The sequence below is a fragment of the Cervus canadensis genome, chromosome 19 (assembly GCF_019320065.1).
Source record: "Cervus canadensis isolate Bull #8, Minnesota chromosome 19, ASM1932006v1, whole genome shotgun sequence".
NCBI lineage: Eukaryota > Metazoa > Chordata > Mammalia > Artiodactyla > Cervidae > Cervus > Cervus canadensis.
Window position 1 is genome coordinate 9,119,648 of NC_057404.1, and position 27,494 is coordinate 9,147,141.

A 27,494-nucleotide genomic window follows, 5' to 3' on the forward strand; every position below is an offset into this window, starting at 1 on the left:
AGTCGGGAAGATCCCCTGGAGAAGGGCATGGCTACCCACTCCAATATTCTTGCCTGGGAAATCCCATGGACAGAAGAGCCTGTCGGGCTACAGTCCATAGGATCACAAAGAGCTGGACACGACTGAGCACCTAACACTTTGACTTTTTTCATATAGTAACCCTTACTGTTGCAGTTGAATTAGATTCTAATAAGAACAATAGGAAAACTGAATAGGTCGCACCATTTTTGTGCTGCTACTTTTGCTGGGGGAGTTAATCTTTTAAAATCTATCTGGTAGTGCAAAAGTGATTGTGGTTTTGCATTGTTGAACTTTGCCATTTGATATTGGAATACTTTCTTCAATGTGGTTATGTTATACATCATTTTAATGTGTATGTTTTAGTTTTTTGCTAATGAATTATTACTTGCTGCTTATTTTATATGTATTTTAGACTATGGAAATGATGTTAGAAAATTTTCTTATTTGAGTTCAAAATGGGTCAGAAAGCAGTGGAGACAACTCGTAACATCAACAACGCATTTGGCCCAGGAACAGCTAATGAACGTACAGTGCAGTGGTGGTTCCAGAAGTTTTGCAAAGGAGACGAGAGCCTTGAAGATGAGGAGTGCAGTGGCCAGCCATCTGAAGTTCATAATGACCAATTGAGAAGATCTTTGAAGCGGATTCTCTTACAACTACAGGAGAAGTTGCTGAAGAATTCAATGACCATTCTATGTTGTTTGGTATTTTGAAGCAAATTGGAAAGGCAAAAAAGCTTGATGGGGGGGGGGGGCCTCATGAGCTGACCGCAAATCAAAAAAAACCTGTCATTTTGAAGTGTCATCCTCTCTTATTCTATGCAACAATGACAAACCATTTCTCGATCAGATTGTGACATGCGATGAAAAGTGGATTTTATACAACAAGCAGAGACAACCAGCTCAGTGTTTGAATGGAGAAGACACTACAAAGCACTTCCTGAAGCCAAACTTCCACCAAAAAAAGGTCATGGTCACTGTCTGGTGGTCTTCGGTCTGTCTGATCCACTACAGCTTTCTGAATCCCAGAAAAACTATTAATCTGAGAAGTATTCTCAGAAAATTGATGAGATGCACTGAAAACTGATGTGTGCAGCTGACATTGGTCAACAAAAAAGATACAGTTTTTCCCACAACAACACCCGATTTTATGTTGCACAACCAGCGCTTCAAAAGTTGAATGAATTGGGCTATAAAGGTTTGTCTCATCTGCCATATTGCCAAGTAGCCAACTAACTACTGCTGCTTCAAGCATCTTGACAACTTTTTGCAAGGAAAATGAAAATGCTTTCACAACCAACAGGAGGTAGAAAATGCTTTCCAAGAGTTCATCAAATCCCGTAGCACGGATTTTTATGGTACAAGAATAAACAAGCTTATTTCTTTTTGGCAAAAATATTTTGAGTGTAATGGCTCCTATTTTGATTACTAAAGATGTGTTTGAGCCTAGTTATAATGATTTAAAATCAGGGTCCAAAACTGTAATTACTATTGCCCCAACCTAATATGAGGTTGGAGTTTATGTTTATTAAGTAAATGGTTGTGTGAACAGTGCAGTGAAAATATGACAAGAGCTGGTACCTTTGCACTGACCTCAGAGTGTCTCAGCATTTCCTCCTCACATGGAGTTGCTGGATTGTATTTGAAAACCCTGAGAGATGAAGTCCTGTTTTCACCACAGATGTACTTTTCAACTATCCTTTGGGCCTTGGGGAATAGTCGGTAACTCTCCTTATCCTTTTCAGACCTCAAAGGGCAGTTTTTGCAGAAAGGCGACATTTGGAGTAGGTCACCCTTCAAGTGGGATCAAGGGCAGAGTTGGGGAGCTTCTTCATTCCTTGCCAGCCTGCTGGCCTGTTGGTTTTTCCCACCCCCACTGACCTTTGAGGCAGGGAGTGAGCACAGTCACACGATGAGTCATGTGTGAGTCTCTGAGCAAACCGAGCTGAATGTTTGTCAACAGAAAGCGGGACCTTTCTCTCTCATCCTCTGCAGATGCTGTGTAGGTCGGCTCAGTGGTCAGCATGTGCACTGTCTAATTGGACATGCGTGTTCATGGGGAGGGAGTGGCCTGGGTGGAGAAGACACTTCTCCATATTACATGGGTGAGATACCACACCATGATTTCTAGGTCAGCCCCCCTTCTTCTTTCTTGTGTAATGGAAGCGAATGATAAGGATCAGTTTCAGACTGAAGGTTTGACTTTTTTTTTTTTTTCCCCTGAAGACTATCCCATGTACAGAGTCTCAAAGTAAACTGAGTTTGTAGTAATTAACCATGGCCAACATTTAGATCATTTGGAAGTATATTTAAGTCTTGTGAAGACAGAGGTGAATAATTACCCAATTTAAGAAATAAATTAATACTCTGTATATGGTATATCTACAATGAAAATAAAATCCAAGAAGGTTTTATTTTAATTATCTTTCTTCTTTCCATTTCCCCTTTGAGTTTAACAAAATGATGAGAGAGAAGTAATAGTTGTAAGGACTGGTAAAGACATCTTGGAAATTGAGCATGTGTCTGGACTTTAGAAGATATTGATGGGCAGTTTGCACCTGTTCTGCCGAGAAAGTCACTGTGTGCTTTTGGTCAGGTGTGCTAAGAGAAAAGGTGTGTTAAAAGAAAGCAGAGCTCTCAGCACCATGGGTCATCAGCTGAGCTTTCTGGAGGCTGTTCAGGGAAGTCTAAGTCTCTGAGACTGCACGTCTCTTTGCCCTGATGCAGGTGAGCAGTTGTAACCTGTCCTCCCCTCCCCTTTCTCTTTCAGAGTTGAACGACAGTGTAAATGAAAATAGTGACACCGTTGGGCAGATTGTCCAATACATCATGAAAAACGAAGGTATGGCTGTTTTAGTGTCCAGAACAATTCATTATTCACATTTTATTAAAAACCTGCTTCAAAAACATGTTTTATTAAAAACCAGGATTCCCCTGTCAATGTTTCTGAAGTTATTGGTAGCACCTTCCACCTAAGCTCACAAATAGCCCAGCTTTCAGCATTATCCTATCAGGAGAGTTTCACAGAAGTGAGTTTTCTGAGTCAGTGGGTCTGAGTGTTGCCAAGTCAGCCCTGGAGGCTTACCTTTTAACCCTGGCATTGCCTTGATTTGGGGAAAGTCTTATCACCTCATGAGCCTCAGTTTCTTTCTCTAAAATAGTATTTACCTCATGGTATTATTGTGGCATATTGCACAGAAGCTGCTTGGTATAATAAGCACTCAAATATTACCTATTTGTTTTTTTCTGCTTTTAAACATACTTTGGTAAAATACACTAAACATATAATAAGCACTCAAATATTATCTATTCGTTTTTTTCTGCTTTTAAACATACTGTGGTAAAATACACTAAACGTAGAATTTGCTGCTGTACCCATTTTAAAATGTACAATTCATTGCCATTAAGTACATTCACAATGGAGAAGGAAATGGCAACCTACTTCAGTCTTCTTGCCTGGGAAATCCCATGGACAGAGGAGCCTGGCAGGCCACAGTCCATGGGGTTGCAAAGAGTTGGACACGACTGAGCACATACACACTCACACACACATGTTCACAATAGTGTACAAAGATCACCAGTATCTGGTTTCAGAAACTTTTCATCATCCCAAACTCTGTACGCACTGGGCAGTCACTCCCCATTCTCCACCCTCTTCCCCTCCAGCGTCTGGCAACCCTTCCTCTGCTTTCTGCCTCTGTGAGTTCACCTATTCTATGATCTATTCTTAAGTGTTAAAGCTTTTAAAAGGTCTAGGCTTCTCTGGGGGCTCAGTTAGTAAAGAATCCGCCTGTAATACAGGAGACCCAGGTTCAGTCCTTGGGTGGGGAAGATCCCCTGGAGAAGGAAATGGCAAGCCACTCCAGTATTCTTGCCCTGAAGATCCCATGGACAGAGGAGCCTGGTGGGCTACAGTCCATGGGGTCACAAAGTTGGACATGACTTAGCGACTAAACCACCACCACTGAGCTTTAATGACTTTAAGCGTTTTTTTCCATTCTGAGATGTATCCTAAACCCCTGTCTTCTTGAATGGAGAATTAGTTTAATCTTGATTAGATAAATCAGGGTCATTTTTCTGAAGCATTGGTGATTGTCTCCACAAGATACCACACCCCAAGTGGCTTTTGAGGCGTGTGGCACTCCTGCCCACATACCTGTGAACTAAAAATGCCACCTCATATCAGTAAACAAAGAGAGTCATAGCCATCAAGCCATCCGTTACAGGGCCCCTGTGGTGAACCCTGAGGGAACCCAAGAAGGAAAGAATACCTGCCATCTAGCAGCCATCAGACTACAGCCACTCCCTGACTATGAGTCCTGAGGAAACTCAGGATGTGAAAATACTGGATACTGACCCCAGATAGCTGAGATGCATATCAAAGGAATGATTTCAGTGAGCCCAGACTCTTAGATCTTCCCATACATGGAAAAGCGCTGAATTCCTTGACTTGGGATGTCTGGTTTTCTTTTATTAACAGTAGCAGATTGACGTTCTGACTACCTGGTCTTATTGCAAAAATTCTTGTATATCTTGGCTCCCTCCTTTGTCTGTCCATAGCAGTCTCTGAGTCATCTGAGAGTCTTGTCTCCTGAGCTTAAGTCCTCAGATTTGTCCACTGAATAAAACATAACTCTCAACTTTCAGGTTGCACATAACTTTTAGGTCACAGTTTTTTCCGCCAGCATATCCAGTAGCCCTATGCTTTGAATTCTCATGAGAAGGTAAAACAAAATGTTTTCCTTGGGCTCCCTCTGGGCCCTGGTAAACACTGTCTCAAGCAGCACGCACTGGCTCAGCTGAGTCCTTTGTCTGAAAGTTGAAATACCTCCGTACTGCTCAGGAAATACCTGCCTTCTCTTCCGAGCCCCTCCGTGGGGTCCTTTGTCCCCATAGCCTCACTATCCAGAGTGCCTGCCTGGCCCAGGCTGCAGTCAGTCTTTCTGACCTAGAGAAGCAGCAACTTCATATGCTTCAGCACACTTTTCATTTTTTCTTTACAGAGTGGACTTTGCGTATTTGGCATTGATCTAGGTGCTTCATGTGCATGTTATCATTTAATCCTCACAATATTCCTCTGGAGTTGATATTATTATACCCATTTTACAGATGAAGAAAGGAAGACTCCAAGTGGTTGGTCACATGGTTAGGGAGTAGTGCCTCCCACATGGGCCTCTTCCACCTGTACCGCCTTGCCTTGCCTCTCTCCTAGTTTGTCGCTTTCAGTTTCTCCAGGATTGAAAACCAGATAGTCTAACTTAATAGGATGATGTTTAACATAACAAAAAAGACAGTGATCAATTGGATTTGATATCTGTTTTATAAAGACCTTCTCTTGTGGCTCAGCTGGTAAAGAATCCACCTGCAATGCAGGAGACCTGGGTTTGATCCCTGGGTTGGGAAGATCCCCTGGAGAAGGGAAAGGCTACCTACTCCAGTATTCAGGCCTAGAGAATTCCATGGACTGTATAGTCCATAGGGTCGCAGAGTCAGACTGAGTGACTTTCACTTTACTTTTTTTCACTTTTCCTTCGGGGAGCAGTATTTGGTGACGCTATTCTTGAGAACTCAGTGGTGCATATTTCTTTTGCATAAAGAAGTGGATTTTAATTTGCATAAGAAGCACACAAATCTCTCCTTGGCATAAAAGCTCCAGCCATTCCAGAAGTGCCCCGAGCAAGGGGTGGCTGGCCCTGCGCCTCTCCTGGGTCTTGCATAGTCGAAACTGCCTTCATGCACATGTGTGGGTATGGTTGAGTCCCATTGCTCTCCGCATGAAACTATCACGGCTTGGTTAAAGAGCTGTTCTCCAATACAGCTTCCCCGGTGGCTCAGATGGTAAAGAATCTGCCTGCGATGCAGGACACCTGGGTTTGATCCCTGGGTCAGAAAGATCCCCTGGAGAAGGAAATGACAACTCATTCCAGCATCCTTTCCTGGAGCAGTCCATGTTCAGAGCAGCCTGGTGCGCTACAGTCCATGAGGTCGCAGAGTTGGACAAGACTGAGTGATTATCACTCACTCCAATACAAAATAAAAAGTTGGGGGAAAAAAAAAAAGAGAAAGAAAGAAACCGCCTTCATGGCTTTGGGAAGCTTGGAGAGCTGTGGGACCTGGGCCTCTGGGAGCTGAAGCAGCTGCTGAGTGAGTGTGTGCTGCGTGAGGGGTTCCTGAGGGGTGAGTGGTGTGAAATGTCAGCTGTGAAGACTTTGCTGGGGGCTGAAGTTCTCCCGTAAAACTTCATATTTGGCACTGAATGCCTGCTAACTGCCGGGCCTGTTCTGAGGGTTTTCTGGGAGCCCTATGATTCAGATATATCATTTCCAATTTATTGTTGAGAAACCGAGGTCCACAGCATATAATTCACTTGCCCGTGTCGCCCTGCTGCAAGTAGCAGAGTTGAGATTTGAACTCTAGCCTCTGACCTCAGAATTCATCCTTGTGAACTGTCACTGCTTCTTCCTGGTGTCAGGAAAGATGGACGATAAACTTCCTCCTTTCAAAGAGACAACATATACAGCTGGGGCATATTATAGAACTCTAAATATTAATGCATTAAATTATCCAAACTACCTCATGAAGTCAGCCCTGTTACCACCCCATTTTGCAGATGAAGAAACAGAGGCCCAGAGGGTAAGAAAGTCACCTAAGGTCATCAAGCTGGCCTGTGGCTCTTTTCTTCTATTACAGCCGAGGTGAAACCTGTGGGTCCCTGAAGGAAGCAGACTGTATAATTTCCTCACTCCCACACTCACAGACTCTAGGACTCCTCTTCTTTTTTAATTATGTCCTTTTCCTTTTGGAAAGTAGCTTTTGAGTTTCTGCTGCCTTGATTACCAGTGGAGTAATCAAAGCACTGATTTCATTCTTTCTCCTCTGCTCCCCATTTCTTTGCCTTCTGTCTTTCTTATTCTTCACCCTTCTCCATGTAAGGGCCTTCATCTGTCCGCCTGAGATTTCTTCTGTGACCTCATCCTGTGTGTGGCCTTGGTTCTCCTTGGCCACCAGGAGACATCTGATTTCACTGGGTACTCAACACAGAGTGACCTCTCTAGCTTCCAGCCTGTCCCGAAACCACAGCTGGGGGATTAAATAGGTACTTGGGTCTCTTACCAGTTTATAACCTAGTTTTATTAGTTTGCCTTGGAGACTTAAATTCTCTGTACAACAAAATGTATTTTTCTTTTCTTTGTCATTAACAGACTCTGAACTTAATATCCATTTAGACCTCTATGTTGAGGTTAATTAACTTTCTATTTTTTTAAAATAACACACTGTAACATAATTTTTCTTTAAACATTGGAGAAAAAATGAATAAAATTGAGTACAAACCGTTACCCTTTTCCCATGTTTATTTAGGTTTTTTTCGCCTATACTTACGTATTTTAAAACACTTTCAGTTCTGATATGTGACTCATCTTCTGGTTTGCATTTTTAATTTGGCTAAGGGGGTAATACTTCACCAGTACTCATGGTGACATTCTTGTTTATGGTTTAAACCTATCATGTCTTGGATGTTGCAAATCACATTTCGTTTAGACAAATATCTCTTGTAGGATGAATTTATTGGCTAAGCTGCACACTGATTATTTTCCGACTAGCCTGTAATCCTTTCTAAACAGAGCAGGACCAGAAGAGCATATCACTGCGGAAGTTTGGAAAGAACCTGCAACTCTCCAGCTGGGCTTCTCTGCCAGGGCCAGACGCTGTCTGAAAATAGCAGCACCTGTCAGTATTGTGATTACTGTCCAAGCACCCCTGATTATGGTTATTTACACTGGGCAGAAGAGAGGGGTACCTTGGTGAAATTCTTATCTTGGCACTCAATTTGTGTGATGGCTAAAAGGATTTCTTCATAAACTACCATCATCACTGAGTAGATCTCTGAAGCTTGCTATAATGATTATGCAAACATCCTGTGAACTGTTAAACCATCATCATGTGGGTGGAGACTCAGAAGGAGTAGGGAGGAGTTGGTTGGGGTGAAATGCACCCACCCTAGAGTCAGACAGACCAGGTTTTTGTATCTAGGTCTGTTTCTAGCTGTGGGATTCTGGACAGTCAGTTACAGTCTTTAGGCCTCAGTCTCTATCTGTAAAATGGGGATGATAATTCTGCCCGCTATTCAAGTGAATCAAACATGGGAGGTCTACAAAGCTTTTTGACAGTGGCTGGCACATACCAGGATCTTGCCTTGAATGTAAGGAAAAACTTTAAAGAGGATAATGGTGGGGGAGAAAGCAGGGCTGATTTTGACTACTCTATGCATATTATCAGGCAGAAGTTCAGGAAAGAGAGGAAACAGTGTCTGGAAATGACTGCCCACTAGAAAATTTCCCCTGTTCTTGACAGGTTTTGCTTGCCCTGTAACTGACTCCTCCCATCCTTTGGACGCCCATGAAAGGAAGTAGAGTTGGACAGAATGTTGACAAGTGTAGGGGAGGGGGCTTCCCTGGTGGTCCAGTGGTTAAGAATTAGCCTCCCAATGGAGAGGATGCAGGTTCGATCCTGGGTCAGGGAGCTAAGATCCCTCATGCTGCGGAGCAACCAAGCCCGTGTGCAACTACTGGGCCTGGGCACCATAAAGAAAGATTCCCACAAGATGCAACAAAGATCCCAACGTGGCCAAATAAATAAATTTTATTTAAAAAGGTGTAGGGGAAACCATCTCTTGGAGCTTATTGAAGTTATGAGTAACCACAAGGATATGTATATTTAATAGAACTTAACTGGGTTTTGCTTTTTTATGGTAATTTTATAACCAAATTAAAGCATGTGTTTATGTGCTAATGGTGGTGTTATGTTAGGGTTTTCTCATCACAGGAAACCAAAAAGGTTCACAAGGGATAGTTCACTGAGATTTACTCCCTGGTGTAGACTGGGTGATAGCCTAGAGACAAGGGTCTACATGAGTGCGTCTGTGCATGTTTTGATCCTACATGAGTATGCATGTTATTTGCATAAAAACTTGAGCCTACTCTTAAGTCATTGTTCATAGCAAACAAAGGGGTTGTTTACTATTGTTTCTAAGAAATAAGGGTGAAGTACAGGGATATATGAATATATCAGAAACAACACAAGCCTAAAAAAAAGTAATGCTTTTAATATATTTTAATTGTCTTCCTGGAAGCATTTTATAATTTGATGTTTCTAACAGAGGTCCTCATTTTGCAGGTGATTAATTTTCTCAGGTAACTATATAAACTTTTTGAAAAGCTCATCTTTATAAGTGAATGCTATTAGTGTTATCTTTGTTTCCATTTCTTTTTTTAGTTGTTATTCCCCCCCCCCTTCTTGTTAATAGTTTTGAAGTTTAGTAAAAGATGGCATAATATAAATGTCAACTGGCAAATTATTGTGTATTTCCTAAACACTTTATCTGAAAGAGAATATTTTTTGGAATTCTTAGTATTAGTTCAAGGGAAATGATTAAATTATATTTAAATTTGACTTAGAAGGGTAACATGCCTTTTTTTGTCCTGTGGGAGAAGACACTACTGATCCATTTCAGTGCCTTTTTTTTGTAATGATAAGAGTCTTTTTATATCAAAACTTGTATTTGGAAATGTATTTGTGCATTTTCACAGATAGTTGTGAAAGGCAAAGAAATTATTTCTTTTTGAAAATGATGGTGTGTTCCTTTAGTATTTCTTCAAAAATCCTATGCATTTGCAAGGGTTGTGAAGGGGATAATATTGGATTGTGGGGGCCAAAAATCCCCTACTATTTTATATGTAAAAAACAGATATGCACATAATACATAAACAATTGTTTATCTTCAGTATTATAGTTTTATGGGAGGATGAATTAGGAAAAAAATGTCAAAAAGAAGCTTCTAGGTGGAGCAGTCATGAAAAAAGTGGCAGAACACTAGATCTATCTTTAACTGTTGACTTAAAAGCAGCAGTGTTGAGACTGGAGTTAATTTTCCTTCTCTTCGAATTTCGAGATTGTTGAATATTAAATGTTGCTGTTAGCTCACATGGTAAATAGTTATTTTTTTTTAAAAATTGTTTTATGTCTAGAGAACTTGTGGTTAGTACTGAGAACAGCACTTTAAAAATCAGTGGGGAGGTTTCCCTGGTGGCTCAGTGTTAAAGAGTCTGCCTGCCAATGCAGGAGACGTGGGTTCGATCCCTGATCCAGGAAGATCCCACAGGCCATGGATCGACTAAGCCGGTGCGGCACGACTACCAAGCCTGTGCACTAGGGACTGGGAGCTCCAACTACTGAAGCCCATGTGCCTGGAGCCCTTGCTCCTCAACGAGAGAAGCCACTGCAGGGAGAAGCCCATGCGCTGCAGCTAGAGAGTGGTCCCTGCTTGCCACAACTAGAGAAGAGCCCAGGGAGCAACGAGGACCTAGCACAGTCAAAAATAAATAAATATTTTTTTAAAAGTCAGTGGAAAGGGGTCAAGAGTCAGTCATAGCATCTGGCCTTGCCGGGAGATACCCAAGAGGAGCTTGACCATTCCGTTCCATCTTTTCTTCTTAAGACTTGACACCCTACAAAAAATGAAGTAACGTGTGTCTGTGTACGGTGGCGGGGTAGGCCCCCAAGAAGCTGAGATTCAGTTTGCTTTAGTTGACAGCTTAGGCTCCACCTACAAATTTGGGTTTTTTAAAAAAATAACATTAGAAGTCGAATTTAGCTCAGTCCATATTAGATAACTGATGTGTGTAACCAGTGAACTTCTTAGGTAAGCACTAGTGGTAAGGGACCCGCCTTCCAATGCAGGAGACATAAGAAACCTGGGATTCAGTCAGGAAGATTACTTGGAGGAGGGCACAACACCTCCCTAGTATTATGGCCTGGAGAATCCCCACAGACAGAGGAGACTGGCAGACTTCAGTCCATAGGGTTGCACAGAGTCGGACACGACTGAAGCGACTTAGCACTCACGCATGTGACCCTGACCAGCATTTGAAATTTTAAGATACCTGGCTAGAGTTCAGGTCTTGTATGGTCCTTAAGCAGAGCTAAGCCAAATGGCCCGCCTGAGAAACTAACCGTTTCTCATCCCCAGCGCTGTGTGGGATAGACTTGGTGCTGTTACTGCGCTCTGATCAGGCGTGTCCAATGATCAGACTCTGCGACCCCGTGAACTATAGCCCCCCAAGCTCCTCCATCCATGGGATTTTCCAGGGAAGAATACTGGAGAGGGTTGCCATTTCCTCCTGCAGGAGATCTTCCTGACCCAGGGATCAAACCTGAGTCTCCTGTGGGCGCTGCAGGCGGATTCTTTACCACTGAGCCATCAGGGAAGCCCATAGACTTGATATTACATGGGGCATCCAGAATTTAGGGCTCATTATTTGAGCACATGTAAGTTATTAGAATACAGGTCTCCAGTCATGCATTTCACGATGTATTTAGCAGAGTGAGTCAAATTCAGTTTCCCTTTGGTTTGAGAAGAGGAGAAAGAAATCTCTATGTTGTATTGCTGACAATGTACAGGAAGCAGAGCTTTGTGGTAGATCTGCTTTCCTTTGCGTAGATCCTCTGTCACTCTCACTAACTTCCTGCGAGTTGAAAATGATCTGCAGATGGAGCCATATCTGGACTTTCCTTGGGAAAAGGCCCTGCCTTCTCCAGGGCCCGAAGGCCTCATCTGTGAATTGAAGAAACTCAATTAGGTGTTTTTCCAACAGTTTTTCTGATATGCTAATTCTATGATCACTCATCTGATTCATTCCATTTTAATTTTTTTTTCTTTAGCAAATGTTGATGTTTTAGCGGCAATGGTAGCAGATAACAGCGTGTGTGATCCCGAAAGGTGAGTGCTTTCCCTCTGATTTTATGAGGCCTTTTTTTTTTTTTTTTTCAATTATCTGCTGGAGCAGGTTTCTCTGCTTTGTCCTTATTGATACGTGAGCCAGAGAATTCTTTGCCGTGGGGGACTGTCCTGTGCCTTGTAGGAAGTTTAACAGCATGCCTGGCCTCCAGTGAATGGATGCCATGGTCCCTTTCTCCTGGGGTGTGACACCCCACATTGTCTCCTGGCACTGCCTGTGTCCCTTGGGGATGAAGTCGCCCCTGGTTGAGAACCTCTGGGTTAGCAAACCATGATGGGAGGAGGATGCCCTGGAATCGGGCACCTAAATTGTCTTCCCTGCACCACCTATGGCTCCCCTCTTCTCGGGTAAGTTAACTGACCACTCTGAGCCCAAGTTCCATTATCTACAAACTGGGGGTAACCGCCCTACCAACCTAACTGGAACGTCATAAGAAATACAGAATATCTCGGGCATTGAAAGACCTCCATGAACAATTATGCTTAAATGAAAAACTGGGCTGGTTTGGGAGCACCTGCTAAGTTCTATTTTTGTATTAGGGTAGGGATGTTTGTTTTAGATTATGGTTGTTGAGCTTCACAGTCGGTCGTAATTATAATCACAGGCAACTCTATTTCTGTGTTGTCTTTCATGCTTCAGAGAGCATTTATTGAGTGCCTGCTGTGTGCTGGGCATGATGCTGGAGATGGGCCTTCACACATCCTTGCCAAGGAGGACTCAGCCTAATAGGGAGTAGAAACAAGAAGTAGGGGAAGCTTGTGGGGAGAGAGAGCTCAGGACCAAAGGCCCAGGAGAGGGAAAGTGTGGGATGCCCCGGAAGGTTCAGTCTCGGGTGGCCTGAGGGTGTGCTGTGGACAGAAGCAGGAAGGACCAAGGAAGCAAATTGGGTCTGAGTGACCTGGCAAGGGGTTTGGACCTTTTCCTGCTTATTCTGCTGGTTGTGCACGCAGCACATCTTAGCTGTTTCATACGTGTTTGTGAAACTGGCCGCGTTAGATCTGCGTTTCAGTGAGGTGACTCAGTTCAGGAAGGCCAGTGTTGGGAGCCCCGGTGGTGTAGTTCATAGAGACTTATGGGCTGTGGGTCTCCCCACATTCCAGCCCTGAACACGGGCTCCTCATCGAAGGACCGTGTCATCTCAGTCATCTGAGAGCATCCTAAAGTCCCCATCATTGGGTTTTGTGCACAGTGGGTATAGATAATTGTTTCTTTTTTTTTTCTTTTGATAAATGTTTCTTGAATGAATGTTGTTAAACTTTCAATTCAACCTCCTAATATGTGGTATTAACGTTGTTTTACCCCAGAAAGCTGCAGCTGTGTGTTTTAACAACCTAAAAAGTATCCTTAATGAAAGCCAGGAAACTTTTGGCTGTTTGGGGTCTTTGAGACTTTCTCTTCAATTATGCATGCTCCTTTTGAAATGGACGAGTGGGCTGGTTATCTGTAGCATGAAGGCTGGCTGATGCTATCATGAGACCTCCATGTGCCTTTGGGACTCTTGGCCTGGTCTCAGGAGTCAGGCTCTGCTGTGACATGCTGACCGGCCCACACCCACACTCACACCCACCTATACCACGTCAGAGCTCAGATTCCTGGTCAGGCCAGCCCTGTCATGTCTTAACTCCTCCTTTTCTAGAGGACCAGAGGCTTGACACGTGCCTTTTGAAAGCAGCCAGCATCTAACCTTTAGACTTGGGCTTTTTATACTTTGGATGGTCTGGCTGGGTTTCTTCTAGGTTATCAAAGTCGTCTCCCGTGTTTCTGAAGCACTGTAACATGATGGTTAAGATCATGGTTTCAGATTTAGTCTTTCTAGATTTGGATCTCAGAGCCATCCCTTATTAGCTATGTGACCTTGACCTTGCTTAACCACTCTGAGGCTCAGTGTTGTTTTTAAATAGTTCCGATTTAGAGGTTTTGTGAAGATCGAATGCTTAGAATGCTAAGTGTTAGGTTTTTATTATTATCAACATCTCTTTTGAGCATCACTTTTGATATCTTGGCCTAAGAGCTTTCTTCCTTTGACCCAATAATCAGACTGGATCAAATATTCTTTCTTAAGTCATCCAGTGATTTGATTGGAATTTAAGTTTCTCTTTCCTCCAGGGTATATATATATTCAGCGCCTCTCTTTGCTTAGAGATCTAGGAGGCACTTGGGTAAGTATGAGATATTAGTTTGCATGAAATTAGATTGTATGAGAAGGGAGATCAGCCATACAAGGAAAGAAACTTTGTACTTCAAAGACAAACAGTGCATCTTCGTTAAAAAGCAGTGGTTTATTTCCAAACAGTTAACTAGAAGTGACAAATCACATCATTACTGTTCACAATGAGCTGTCATTGTATAGTCTCAAAAGCTGAGTACCTGCTGCCTGAGATCAGTCCACAAAGCCCATTTGTGTAATTGGAAGAGGTATTTTTTCTTTTGCTTTAAACCTTTCTTACATTGCAGAGGGAGCGAATGGCGTAGCTATTTCTTCTAAGTACCCTTTTCCTTTTTTTCTTCCTGTCTTAGCCCAGTGACGCCCAGCACTCCGGGGAGCCCGCCGGTGAGCCCCGGGCCCCTGTCACCGGGGGGCACCCCAGGGAAGCACATCTGCGGCCACCATCTGCACACAGTGGGGGGTCCCATCGAGCAGGATGTGTGCCATCGCTGTAGGCACAAGCGGTGGCACTTCATAAAACCCACCAACAAGTCCAGAGAGGGCCGCCCGAGGCGCCAAGGAGAGGTCACCGTCCTCTCTGTGGGCAGGTGAGTCCTGGGAGGCTTGGGGTTGTGTGACACGGCCGCCCTGCTGTGTGGAGTTGTACACCTATTAAATGTAGCGTGTATTCTCCCGAGCCTGGCTTGGTCCTGTCTCTTGGCTTCTGTGATGTTTTCTGGTCTGAATCCCGCATTTTTCCAACAGAAGAAGAATTCTAAGAGGTGGCTATTGTGATATCAGATGTGAGATGTATTGATTAAGGTAACAAATGAATTACTTGCTGTACTAGGGTTTTCCAGTAATCAATAAGATTCTGTATGTATTTTGTGTGTGTGTGTATGTGTGTGCTTCCCAGAGTGGCGCTAGTGGTAAAGAACCCACCTGCCAATGCAGGAGGTGTAAGAGACATGGGTTCAATCCCTGGGCCGGGAAAATCCCCTGGAGCAGGGCAGGGCAACCCACTCCAGTATTCTTGCCTGGAGAATCCCAAGGACAGGAGAGCCTGGCGGGCCACAGTTCACAGGGTTGCAAAGAGTTGGACATGACTGAAGCAGCTGAGCGTGCATGCATATGTAAACATGGTCAATAAGATTCTATATTATGCTTCCTGGTGGCTCAGGTAAAGAATCTCCTGCCAGTGCGGGAGATGTGGGTTTGATTCCTGGATCTGAAAGATCCCCTGGACGAGGAAATGGCAACCCACTCTAGTATTCTTGCCTGGGAAATCCCATGGACAGAGGAGTCTGGCAGGCTATAATCCATGGTGTCGCCAAGAGTTGGACATGACTTTAGCAACTAAACCACCTCCACCATATTATATATATATGCACACACACATACATATGTATGAGAAGAGATTTATTATGGGAATTAGCACATGATCACGGAGGCCAAGAAGTCCCGTGACCTTCTGTCTGCAGTCTGAAGAACCAGAAGGGCTGGTGGTAATTCAGTCCAAGCCCAAAGGTCCAAGAACCAGGCAAGCTAATGGTGTTAGTCCTGGTCCCAGTCTGAAGGCCTAGGAACCTGGAATGCTCGTGTCTGATGGCAAAAGAAGAGTGATGTGTCAGCTCAAAGAAAAACAGCAAATTCAGTCTTCCTTTGCCATTTTGTTCTATTCAGGCCTTTGAGGGTTTGGATGATTCTCATTTGCAATGGGGAAGATGATCTTTACTCAGTCCACCAATTCAAACGCTAATGTCGTCTGCAAAGCCTTCTGCAAATGCCCTCAGACACACCCAGAAATAATGTTTTATCAACTCCGGGCAGCCCTTGGCCTGGTCAAGTGACAGTATCACACTTTCTCTAATAGATAAAGAATCTCCACTCCGTACAGGAGTTCATGTCGCTCGTGGAGATCAGATTGGTGGTGGCTCTTGGAGCGGTCATCCAGAGCCCCGGGGCCTTTCCATCTGGTGCCTCTGCCAGGTTTGCTAGCAGGAGAAAGTCCTCAGAGGATTGTTCACAAAAGGTTTTAGTGGGCTGGGCCTGCAGTGGCACCTTTCATTCTTGCTCACTTTCCTGTGACTGGCGTTCAATCACTCGGCCACACCTCATGCCCAGGGAGGTGGGAAATGTCGTCCAGCCATGTGCTGGGAAGAAGGCAAGAGAAGGAGCTGGTCCAGTCTCTGCCATGTCAGGTCATGTGGGTTCCTGGGACTGCTTTCTTTAGTTCACCTCCTCTGTGTCCCGGTTCCCCTGTCTTAAAGTTCCATTACTGGTGACCTGTATGTGACTCAGAGGTCTTTGGGGGTGATGAATCAGTTTGACAATGTGTGTGTGTTAGTCACTTAGCTGTGTTTGACTCTTTGTGACCTCATGGACTACAGCCCGTCACGTGCCTCTGTCCATGGGATTTCCCAGGCAAGAATACTGGCGAATACTGGGTGGCCATTCCCTTCTCCAGGAGATCTTCCTGACCCAGGGAGGAAATGCAGGTCTCCCGCATTGCAGGCAGTTTCTTTACGGTCTGAAAAACCAGGCAGGAATTTGATGATACGGAGTGAGCTTCCCTGGTAGCTCAGATGGTAAAGAATCTGCCCGCAATGCGGGAGACCTGGATTTGATCCCTGGGCTGGGAAGATGCCCTGGAGGAGGGCATGGCAACCTCCTCCAGTATTCTTGCCTGGAGAATTGCCATGGACAGAGGAGCCTGGAGGGCTGCAGTCCATGGGGTCGCACAGAATCGGACCTGACTAAGTGACCAAGCGTGCACACACACACACAGCATTTCTGGGGGATTTTGAGAGTCCCACAGGAACTGCATGGCTAATGCTGCAAGGGTGAAGGCAGCGGTGGAGGGTAAGCCTGCTGCCGCCAGACTGGGGAGCCCTGAGCAAACGCTGACTGCTGCCTCACGTGGTCCTGCTTTCTCTGCCGATGACTCTAGGGGGAGTAGCCTCGACTCACCAACTCGCCCTCATTTGAGTCCTGGCATCACGACACACTGTTCCTTCTCCCTGTGCCTCAGTATCCCCCCTCTGTAAAACGGAATGACAGTCACACCTCATTGGGTGTCTGTGAAGACTAAACAAGGGGACTCGTGTTAAAGATCTTAATTCAGTCTTTGTCGATGATTAGACACTCAAGAATTGTTGGCTCTGATTAACCAGAAGGACCTACCGTACACATAGGGAACTCTGCTCAATATTATGTAGTAACCGAAGGGGGAGAAGAGTCTGAAGAATGGATACATGTGCATGTGTAACTGAATCACTCTGCTCTACACCTGGAACTCACAGCATTGATAATCAGCTATGCTACAGTATAAAATGAAAATTAGAAAGAAGGGATTGTTGTCTGTTATTATTATTTTATCGTTTGAATTTCAATGAGTTTTACCGTGTGTTGCACAGGCAAGCAGGAGAAGACAGCATGGCTCTTTGCCACTTAGAGCAAAACAGTGCAACTCGTGACCGTGCTGTTTTATTCAGAACAGAGTCATGGGAACTTATGAATGTAGAGTGGGGTGAGAACCTGCAAGTTGTTTGGACAAAGTGTATTTTGTTTGCTTTAAAAAAAAATCTGCTGAAACTTTCTACTCAGATTCAACATGGCTTTTTTAAATGCCCCAGATCCTAGCACAAACACTGTAAAGTAATTATACTCCAATAAAAAATGCCCTGCATCCAACTCTGTGCCTTGGAGGCATTAATAGAATAAATACTATGAATGTTGAATGAGTACAGGCTGCTTTTCAGCATATGTTGCTTCACGAGAGTCTTAGGAGTTTGACTTCCTAGGTTTGTGGTGACAACTTTTTTCCTAATCCTCCTTTCACTTCCGCGGCATCTCCCTCCTCCTTCTGGTGGGTGAGCTCATTTTGGACAAAGAAGGAGAGTTTATTTTAGATGGTTATGAGGGAAATGAAGACCAGGACTAGAGACTTAGAAAAGACTTAAGGGTATTGATGGTGATAGATGAGAAAAGTAGTCCAATTGAATAAATTTTCCTTCTCTTTTAATTCTTAAGGAAAATTTCTCTCAAATTCCTTAACTCTTAATGAAAGCCCAAATTTGCTTAAAAAAAAAAAACAGACAAAACCCAAGCGTACACAGAAACCCTGCCTCTGACTGATGCAGATAAACGTGTGACTGTGGCCATGTGTAGGGATAGACATTCTGCCAGGAAGAATTTGAGGAAGGTAACTGCCTAGTGAACATCTGATTTCCATACTAGTCAGGCTTTTATCCAGTCTCTGTGGTAACAACTGATGTAAATGCTCAGGTCCTTGTTAGAAACCGCAGCTCTGAGGCTGTTTCATATTTGAGTGCCCGTGTTTCTTACTGCGTTTTCACATGCTCTGTAAACCGTGTAGCAGAGTCTGTGACGTGTTGAGTGAATAGCAGCTGAGAGGTTTGGCGGGGAACGGGGACCTTGTTCTGTGGGACGGTCCCTCCTGTTGTATATGGTCATTTCTTTTTTTTTTTTTTTAATTTTTTTTTTATTTAAAATGTCATATTAGTTTCAGGTGTACAACACAGTGATTCGGTTTTTATTACACACACACACACACACACACACACACACATATATATTCTTTTTCAGATTCTTTGCCCTTGTAGGTTGTTACAAAATATTGAGTATAGTTCCCTGTGCTATATAGTAGGCTCTTGTTGGTTATCTTATTATATATAGCCGTGTGCACACGTAAGTATGGTGATTTTCACTGCTGTCCTAACTTTTGGCTGCGTTTGTTTTGGGATCCTCCAGGTAGATTTTTTAGTTCATTCAGGATTCTTGTTCAGTGGAAAAGCAAAACCCATCACATTTCCTCTTCCCCCCGCTCCACCCGCTCAGGTTTAGAGTTACGAAGGTGGAACCCAAATCCAATCAGAAGGAGCGGAGAAGTTTGATGTCGGTTAGCGGGACCGACAGCGTCAACGGGGAGGTGCCGGGGACGCCTGTGAAGAGACAGCAGAGCGAGACGGAACAGCAGGTAAGCCGGAGTTGTGGCGGCCTGGGGGCGGGGTGGTCCAGGGCGGGGAGAAGGTTCCAGAGCATCCCAAGGACACAGGGGTGGAGCTGGTAGGGCTCTGGGGGACAGAACACCATCACTCCTCTGCCCAGAGCTTTGTGTGAAGAGCCCATCAACACAGGTGCCTCGGTGGGGTGGCGATGAGGAGGGAGGATTACTTACAAGGCAATGTGGAGCGGTGGAGATTGTGGCAAACTGGAGATCACATGCCCCATCTACAGGGCTTCCCTGCCCACACGGCGGGAGGCACTTAGCGTGGCTATATCTTTGCCAAAAATAAGGGGGGTACCATTACACGCCAGTCAGGATGGCTGCTACCCAAAGGCTACAAGCAATAAATGCTGGAGAGGGTGTGGAGAAAAGGGAACCCTCTTACTCTGTTGGTGGGAATGCAAACTAGTACAGCCGCTATGGAAAAGAGTGTGGAGATTTCTTAAAAAACTGGAAATAGAACTGCCATATGCAATATCACTTCTGGGCATACACACTGAGGAAACCAGATCCGAAAGAGACACGTGCACCCCAATGTTCATCACAGCACTGTTTATAATAGCCAGGACATGGAAGCAGCCTAGATGCCCATCAGCAGATGAATGGATAAGGAAGCTGTGGTACATATACACCATGGAATATTACTCAGCTGTTAAAAAGAATTCATTTGAATCAGTTCTAATGAGATGGATGAAACGGGAGCCTATTATACAGAGTGAAGTAAGCCAGAAAGATAAAGAACATTACAGCATACTGACACATATATATGGAATTTAGAAAGATGGTAACAACAACCCTATATGCAAAACAGAAAAAGAGACACAGATGTACAGAACAGACTTTTGGACTCTGTGGGAGAAGGCGAGGGTGGGATGTTTCGAGAGAACAGCATGTATATTATCTATAGTGAAACAGATCACCAGCCCAGGTGGGATGCATGAGACAAGTGCTCGGGCCTGGTGCACTGGGAAGACCCAGAGGGATCAGGTGGAGAGGGTGGTGGGAGGGGGGATCGGGATGGGGAATACATGTAACTCCATGGCTGATTCATGTCAATGTTTGGCAAAAACCACTATAATATTTTAAAGTAATTAGCCTCCAACTAATAAAAATAAATGAAAAAAAAAAAAAGAAAGTTCTACCGAAAAAAAAAAAAGGGGGAAATCTAGGAGTTTTTACATGTGAAATCACCACAGACTTTTACATGTTGGCAGCTTGGTAGAAATCCTTTTAAGAACCATTCAGGCCAAATGACACATAATCTTGTCGTCACTTCTAGGTTAACAGTGATTTGATAAAGACTGGAGCAAGCACTGCAATGCTTTTTTCTTTGAGAAACTAGTTTTCTTTGATGCCTCACAGTTCTAAAATATCTGCAGTAGAAATATTACTCTTTCCATCAGATATTTTGAAGCAATTTAAAAGCAAAAGTGAATGCTTCTTAGTTTGGCTGTTTTAACTTTGGAAGATATTACTTTAAAAAAAAAGCCTCTGCTAATTTGATATTGGCTTAGCTTTTATCTTCCTCTTTGCTTTCTGTTCTGGCTTGAGGCCTGCCCATCCCTTTCGTGTTTTTATTGTATATAAAAGGAAGGGTGTGAGGACTCAGGAGTGACCGTCCCCAGTGGAACCATCAGAGCCTGCGTGTTACGGCAGGAGAGGCTCCACTTACCGAGGAGCGGGAGGCAGGGTCCTAGAAGCTACAGGGAAATAGCAAGCTTGAGCTTGAACCTTGGAGTCAGGCGGCCAGGGTCAAGTCCCCGTTTACCACTCACTAGCACTGCGGCCTGGGCAAGGTGCTTGGGCTTTTTGTGCCTCACTTTCCTCACTGGGAAGTAAAAATGATGCTGCCTGCCTCGAGGGATGGCAGGAAGATAGGAGGGAACTGACGCAGGAAGCCCAGGGCCTGGCGGATAGGAAATGCTCACTCAGTGCTACTGATTATTACAAGTGAATTCACTTGTGGTCAGTGTGGCTGCGTCGAGGGAGAAGTGGCTTTTGAGTGGAGCTTCTCTGATAACCTGCCCAGGCTCAGAGGGGTTGGGGATGATCCAGAAGTCATCCGGAGGAACTGTGCTCCTGAATTCCTTAAGACATAGGGGTTCGCGTAGCTTTCCAGCACTAGCTCTTGCTTTCTTGCCCTTGGGAAGATCGGGCCCCTCCCGGTGAGTTGAGAAGCCCAATAGGGGCTTTCTTAAAAGCAGGGTTCCTTTTTAGTCAGTTACTCGTGCCTTGGGAAGGGAACCAGTATTTAGGAAGAGGAAGTGGATGATGAAGATAATAATAAAAGCAACTGATGTCAGTTCAGAGTTCTAGTCTTCTGGACATTGTACTGAGATATATCTTACATGTCACTATTATAAACATTTCCTAATGGGATGAATACTTTTATCCCTGCTTTATAGATGAGGAAACCAGTGCGTCCAAAGGGTAAGTTATATACATGGTGTGGGTCACATAGCTGGAAGGAGGAGCTGATTTGAACCGAGGTCTGTGACTGGAAGACCAGCCACACTCTTCTGCCATCCTGGGGTGCTCATGAAGGGGCCGCTGAAGACCCATGAATGCAGAACATTTCCACCAATGATCTAGAACCTGGTGGTCTAATATGGTAGTCCCTGGACATCTATGGCTACTTAAATTTAGATTAATTAAAATAAAAAGTTTAGTTCTACAGTTGCACTAGCCACATTTTAAGTGTTCAGTAGCCATAGACGGCTAGGGTGTGCCGTATTGGACAATGTAGATACGGGACATTTCCATTGTTGCAGAAAGTGTTACCGACAGAGTAGATGGATGGTACCTCAGATATTAGAACTGGAATTCTGAGTGATTTTGGTCAGTTAGAGGAACATTCTGAAGAAAGCGTGAGGGGTTGCCTTTTGGGAAGAGAAGTAAGTGGCTATTCAAGTCTCAGGTGAGGAAGACCAGCCAGTTCAGCTGCAAAGAAAGCATGATTTGTAAAGACAGTTCTGCATATGAGTCATCAGCCTGGCAGTGTGTTGAGGGATGGAGCAGACCGTGGGTAAGAAGACACTGTTCGCCCTCAGGCAGGAAGTGCAAGGTGATCCTTGGTCCGGCCCAGCCGGATTACAGCCTTGCTAATGTGCCGTGGCTGGTTTTGGCCACTACTGCCCAGAGAGAGGCACTTAGGATCTGGGAAGGTTAAAAGAATTAGGCTTGCTCAACTAATGTTCTTGGTCCAAATTCTGTCTGTATCTGGATTTGACCCAGTCATCTGAAATCCTGACCACATCTCACTGGTTTAAAATTCGATACTCTCTGCAAAACATCCAATCATCTACCAGGATTTTGTGAAAGAGCATTGAATTTGATTAGGAGACCTGGGCTTTCATCCTAGCTTTGCTGCTTAGAAATTGTCCTTCACTGCTCTTATTCTTGGTTTTCTTGAATGTGAAGTAGGATATTGAATTTATCAATTGAATGCAAGTGCCAGGAGAGTGTCTGGCATGTCATTGGCTCCCAGTGGTGTTATGCTGGCCAAAGGATCAACAAGCACATGAGTGACCTTAGAAAGGGGTGTGTTTTCTGAGCCTTCGACTTTTTAATTAATTTTGGAATAAAAAAATAATATTTATTTTGGAAAATTTCAAAGAGACTCAAAAGTAGAATAGTGTCATGAATGCCCACGGGACTAATTTATTTATAATACGTGCTGTGTGTTGAGTATCTACTATGTACCTGGTGTGCTTTGGAAGGAGTAGTAGGGAGGTGCCAGGTTAAGCACAGAGGGTTGAAGCAACTTGTTTCAAGTTAGCAGTAAGAATGTGGTAGAGTTTAGGGTCCAACCCAGGCAGTCTGGCTCCTGGAGTCCCAGACATCACCACTCAGCCAGGTCTGGGAAAATCAGGTCCTGGGATTAGAGTCTACTGGGATTGGGACTTGCTGAGTAAGGATGTCTGGTGAGCCCAACAGAGAATGGACTCTAAGAAAGGAGGGAAGGGAATATTCATTGACACTTAAAAATATTTATGTATTCATGAAAATTTTTCTTGCTTGGTTTCTTATTATTTCTCATTCTCCATGGGATAGCTATTTAATAGGACTAGATTTTCCAGCTAGAGAAATTTGGAAGTTTTTCCTTCTGGACTCAGATGGCAGAGTTCTGAGCTGGTTCTGAGCTGAATCAAAAGATCTGCAGTGGAATGTAGCTAATACAGTAAGACAGGAGTGTTATGTATCTTTACATGGTCTGATACAGTTTTTAGAGCTGTATTTTTTTCTGAAAAATATTTTTGTTTAAATTTGGATTTTTTGGCCATGCTGTTTTACAGAAATGCCTTGTTTTAAACTGGATTGGGTTGCCATTTCCTTCTTCAGGGGATCTTCTCAACCCAGGGATCAAACCCAGGTCTCCCATATTGCAGGCAGATTCTTTACTGTCTAAGCCACCTGGGGATACTGTTTTAATGTAAGACTGATCCAAATATTTGAATGCAAATGCACATCTACCCAGTGGTTAGGATTCCTTCTTTAAAAAAAAAAAAATCCAGTGGCTGATACCACAAACTGGATTTAGGATTTCTCTCCCTCTCCTTCTCTTTTTATTTTATTTTTTCTTTTCAAGTAATTTTTATTGGCATTTTCCTTCTATTTTTAAAAAATAAAATCTGCTGTTCGGCATTTTTTCCTCTGTTTCCTTGGCCTGAGTTCTTTTTTGTAGCTGGATCTGATTTGCCCTCTGCCTGATTTATTTTGGCAATGCAGTTAAAATGGTTTCTTTTTTCCACAGAAAATGTGTTTTTATTTCTTCTTAGAAGAATAAGCTTTTGTTCTTCAAAGTTAAATAAATCAAATTGCTTTCAGCCTCCAAATGCCACTGCTTTGTCTTCATTATCATTGGTCTTTTGCTTTTTAAAAGCGATGCTGTTGTAAGCATTCTCCAGCACATGTTTCTGAAGTATCTACCCGCCCCCCCCCCTTTTTTTTTTCCAATTTATGGTAGTACCTTATTGAAAACATTGATTGGGTAAGCTTACAGAACAATATTTTTTAGGAAAACAAAAATTGTATTAGATATCTTTTTGTTTCAAGTTTTTTTTGTTACTGGAGCTATTCTATTAATTCTTATTTCAGTCCTTTAGCTTAGTGATTAAAGGCTGGGTTTTAAGAATTTCCCTGTGGTCCAGTGGTTAGGGCATCACAGACTCATTGCTGAGGGCCCATGTTCGATCCCTGGTTGGGGCCCTAAGGGGATCCCACAAGCTGAGTGGTGCTGCCAAGAGGAAAAAAACAAAACAAAACGGACAGCTGAGTTTTAAACTGCTTAGGTGTTTCTGAGGTGGGGGAGGGGCGGGGGCATTGTTTGTTTTAAGAATTCTTTTTTTTTAAGCTTTAAATTTTTTTATTTTTACTTTTTGATCATTTTATTTTCGGCTGCACAGGCGCTGTGTTGCAGCGCACGGGCTTCCTCTGGTTGCAGTGAGCCCAGCTCGTCATTGCAGTGGCTTCTCTTTTTAAAGAGCATTGGCTCCAGGGTTCGAGGGCTTCAGTAATGGCAGTGCGTGGGCTTAGTTGTCCTGAGACATGTAGGATCCTAGTGCCCAGACCAGGGATCGAACCTGTGTCCCCTGCATCGGCAGATGGATTCTTAACCACCAGACCCCCAGTGAAGTCCCTAAACTGCTTAGGTTTAAGTTTAACTGGGCCACTAACTACCAATTATTTTCAGCAAGTTACTTAACCCCTCCAATCCTCAGTTCTTCATCTTTAACGTGGGGTGGGGTGGGGTGTTGGACATGAATGACATACTGTGTATGTCCAGTTCTTTAATCAGGCCTTGGCACAGAGTTAGTATTAACTCGCTATTCACTGTTATCAGTAATTTCCAGCCCACTCTCAGGGGTCTTCGTTATTCATTAGCTCATTCCTCAAGCATCGCTTTTGGATACTGTGACTCCCTTTTTACTTCTTAAGAACATTAGGGTTTTGGACTCTGATGACGTCTCAGAAACAGATACTTGGCAAATCCCTTAGGAATTTGGGCTATTTTCTTGTTTGTGTTAAGAGGGGCTTAGAAATAACCATACCCCGCTTACTGGAGGCGGAATCAGAATTAGTAACAAGGCAATTGAAAAGTGTTGTAACTTAAATTTTTTTTTATTAGATAGATCAGAGGAGGGGTTATATGAAGAGGTAGTGTGGACTGAATTATCTGTATTTAACTGTGCTGCTGCGTGGCTGGGGCTCTGCTCATGGATAAAAGTCTCCTTTTTGCCAAGACTGTCTCAGGGATGATGCTCCCTTCCTCTCAGGACCACGGCCAGGCGCAAGGTCAGCTCTCCTGACCTTCAGGGCTTTCATTTCCTACTCTCACAGTGAGGGAAGGCCTTCCTTTTCTCCGTTTTGCTTTTGAACTCCTGTGGCAGGCAGTGCAGTGGCGGTCCCCATGGGGGCCTTTCCTGAGGGTGTGTTGCTTTATTTGCTGTCTTCAGCGTGGCTTTTTGTTAACCTTCCAGGGAAGGAAAGGATGGTGAAAAAAACTTTAGGCGCATGCATGCATGCTAAGTCGCTTCAGTTGTGTCCGACTCTTTTTGACCCTATAGACTGTAGTCTGCCAGGCTCCTCTGTCCATGGGATTCTCCAAGAAAGAATACTGGAGTGGGTTGCCCTGCCCTCCTCCAGGGGATCTTCCAGACCCAGGGATCGAGCCCACATCTCTTATGTCTTCTGCACTGGCAGGCGGATTCTTAGCATTAGTGCCATCTGGGAAGCCTGAGAAACTTTAGGTACCATGAGTTAATTTTTCTCTCTATAGCTTGTATTTTTTTCAGGGCAAAATACATATTTTTTTTAAAGCCAAAGGATCTCAGATTTGATGGAAGCCCCTTCAGTTGGTTCCTTGGTATTTGTAGACAGAAACTACACTCAAATAGCCATGGATAGGACCACCTGGCTGATTTAGAAATGGCGGGATACATATCTAAAGAGTAAATGCAATACTTTCTTTGGTGCTTGTGTTGTTCTTATATGAAAGACCAATCCCATTGAGTCCATCTTAAATATGGAAGTGGAGGGAGGTTAACGTCTGTCCTTGACTGTTCACTGCCTGTGCAAAACACAGTCCTGTAGAACCAGGCAGATGAGAAGAGCTGAGTGGGGGATAGACATTTGAATGCAACCTGATGAGTTATGGGTGGTCATCTCTGCACTTTGTAGTTGAAGAGCCAGGCTCAATGGGATGAATTTTTCCCAGATTCCTGAGCTAGGTAGGCAGAGGGTTTAGGTGGGAAGAAATCCACACATTGGCACCAATATGCTCCAATGTGGCTTTGAAGTTCAAGGGAGCTTTGCTTCAATAGAGAAAACAATCCTCATTCAGTGTAGCCCTGTAATTCACAGCGGTGGTCATTTCAACATCAACTTTCCCTAGACTCCATCTCCTATGGGGACCACCTGATGTCTTTTGGCTGTCAGAGCTGTGTCTGGATCAGTCCACATTTGTGAGATAGTCTGTTTTCTTACAAGTAGACTGAGATCATAGACTTTGAGATCTCAGAGGAGCTCTGATGGCTAATTCAGGTCAGTTCAAGTACAGTTTTATCTTTTAAAAGTACTTATTAAGCCCCTGCTATGTGCCAGGCCTTAGGAATGCAACAGTGTGGAAAAGGGACAGAGGAGGGCCATACTGTCATGGAACTTCTGCTAGATTTTGTAGTAATTTTGTCTCCCCACGTCCCTGTTCCCTCGTTTAAGAATAAGGAGGCCCTAGGACATTGTGGACGTTGTTCAAGGTCATCAGGGATGGTTCATTCCAGAGCCTGGGCTTGGGCTTCCTGGTAGTTCAACCCCTTCACTGCTTCTGAGGGCGTGGATAGTACACGTGTTTTAAATGGAATCACTTTTAAAAATGGAAAAATGAGACATGCTCGCAATATAATATTCAAATAGCATTAAAAAAGTTGTGGAGTGAAAAATGTCTTTGAAAAACCAAGTCCTTATCCTATCTACACCCTTTCACCCCTACCACGCACATATCATTTCCCAGTCTGTTTCCTAAGAGAGGACCACGATTGTCGTGTCCTCAGTATCCTTTCAGGATTATGCTATGCATGTACCTGCTTATACAGTGCATATATGTGTCAGGGCTTTGCTGGTGGTCTAGTGGTTAAGAATCCATCCGCCAGGCGTCGTGTCCTCAGTATCCTTTCAGGATTATGCTATGCATGTACCTGCTTATACAGTGCATATATGTGTCAGGGCTTTGCTGGTGGTCTAGTGGTTAAGAATCCATCCGCCAGGCCAGGGGATGTGGGTTCAGTCCCTGGTTGGGGAACTAAGATCTCACAACTAACTAAGGCCCAATGCAGCCAAGTAAATATGTAAATAATTTTTTAAAAAAACATACATGTGTGTCTGCAGCCCCCTCCTTTGCACTTCTACAAAAAAGAGCTTAGCTACTTGTCTGCATCTTCCCTTTTATTGCAGTTGATGACTGATAACTTCTGTGGACTATTTTTATTCTCCCACATTGATTGAGCCAC

The 27,494-nt window shown here is 43.8% G+C and overlaps 1 protein-coding gene across 1 annotated transcript in view; it reads left to right on the forward strand.

Moving 5' to 3' along the window:
- Positions 1-27,494, forward strand: part of RELL1 (RELT like 1) — a 75,710-nt gene that overhangs the window by 40,685 nt on the left and 7,531 nt on the right. Inside the window, exons 3-6 of the mRNA XM_043438412.1 lie at positions 2,791-2,862; positions 11,739-11,796; positions 14,333-14,569; positions 18,822-18,960. Coding sequence (XP_043294347.1) covers positions 2,791-2,862; positions 11,739-11,796; positions 14,333-14,569; positions 18,822-18,960 — 506 coding nt within the window. The remainder of the gene's footprint in view (positions 1-2,790; positions 2,863-11,738; positions 11,797-14,332; positions 14,570-18,821; positions 18,961-27,494) is intronic.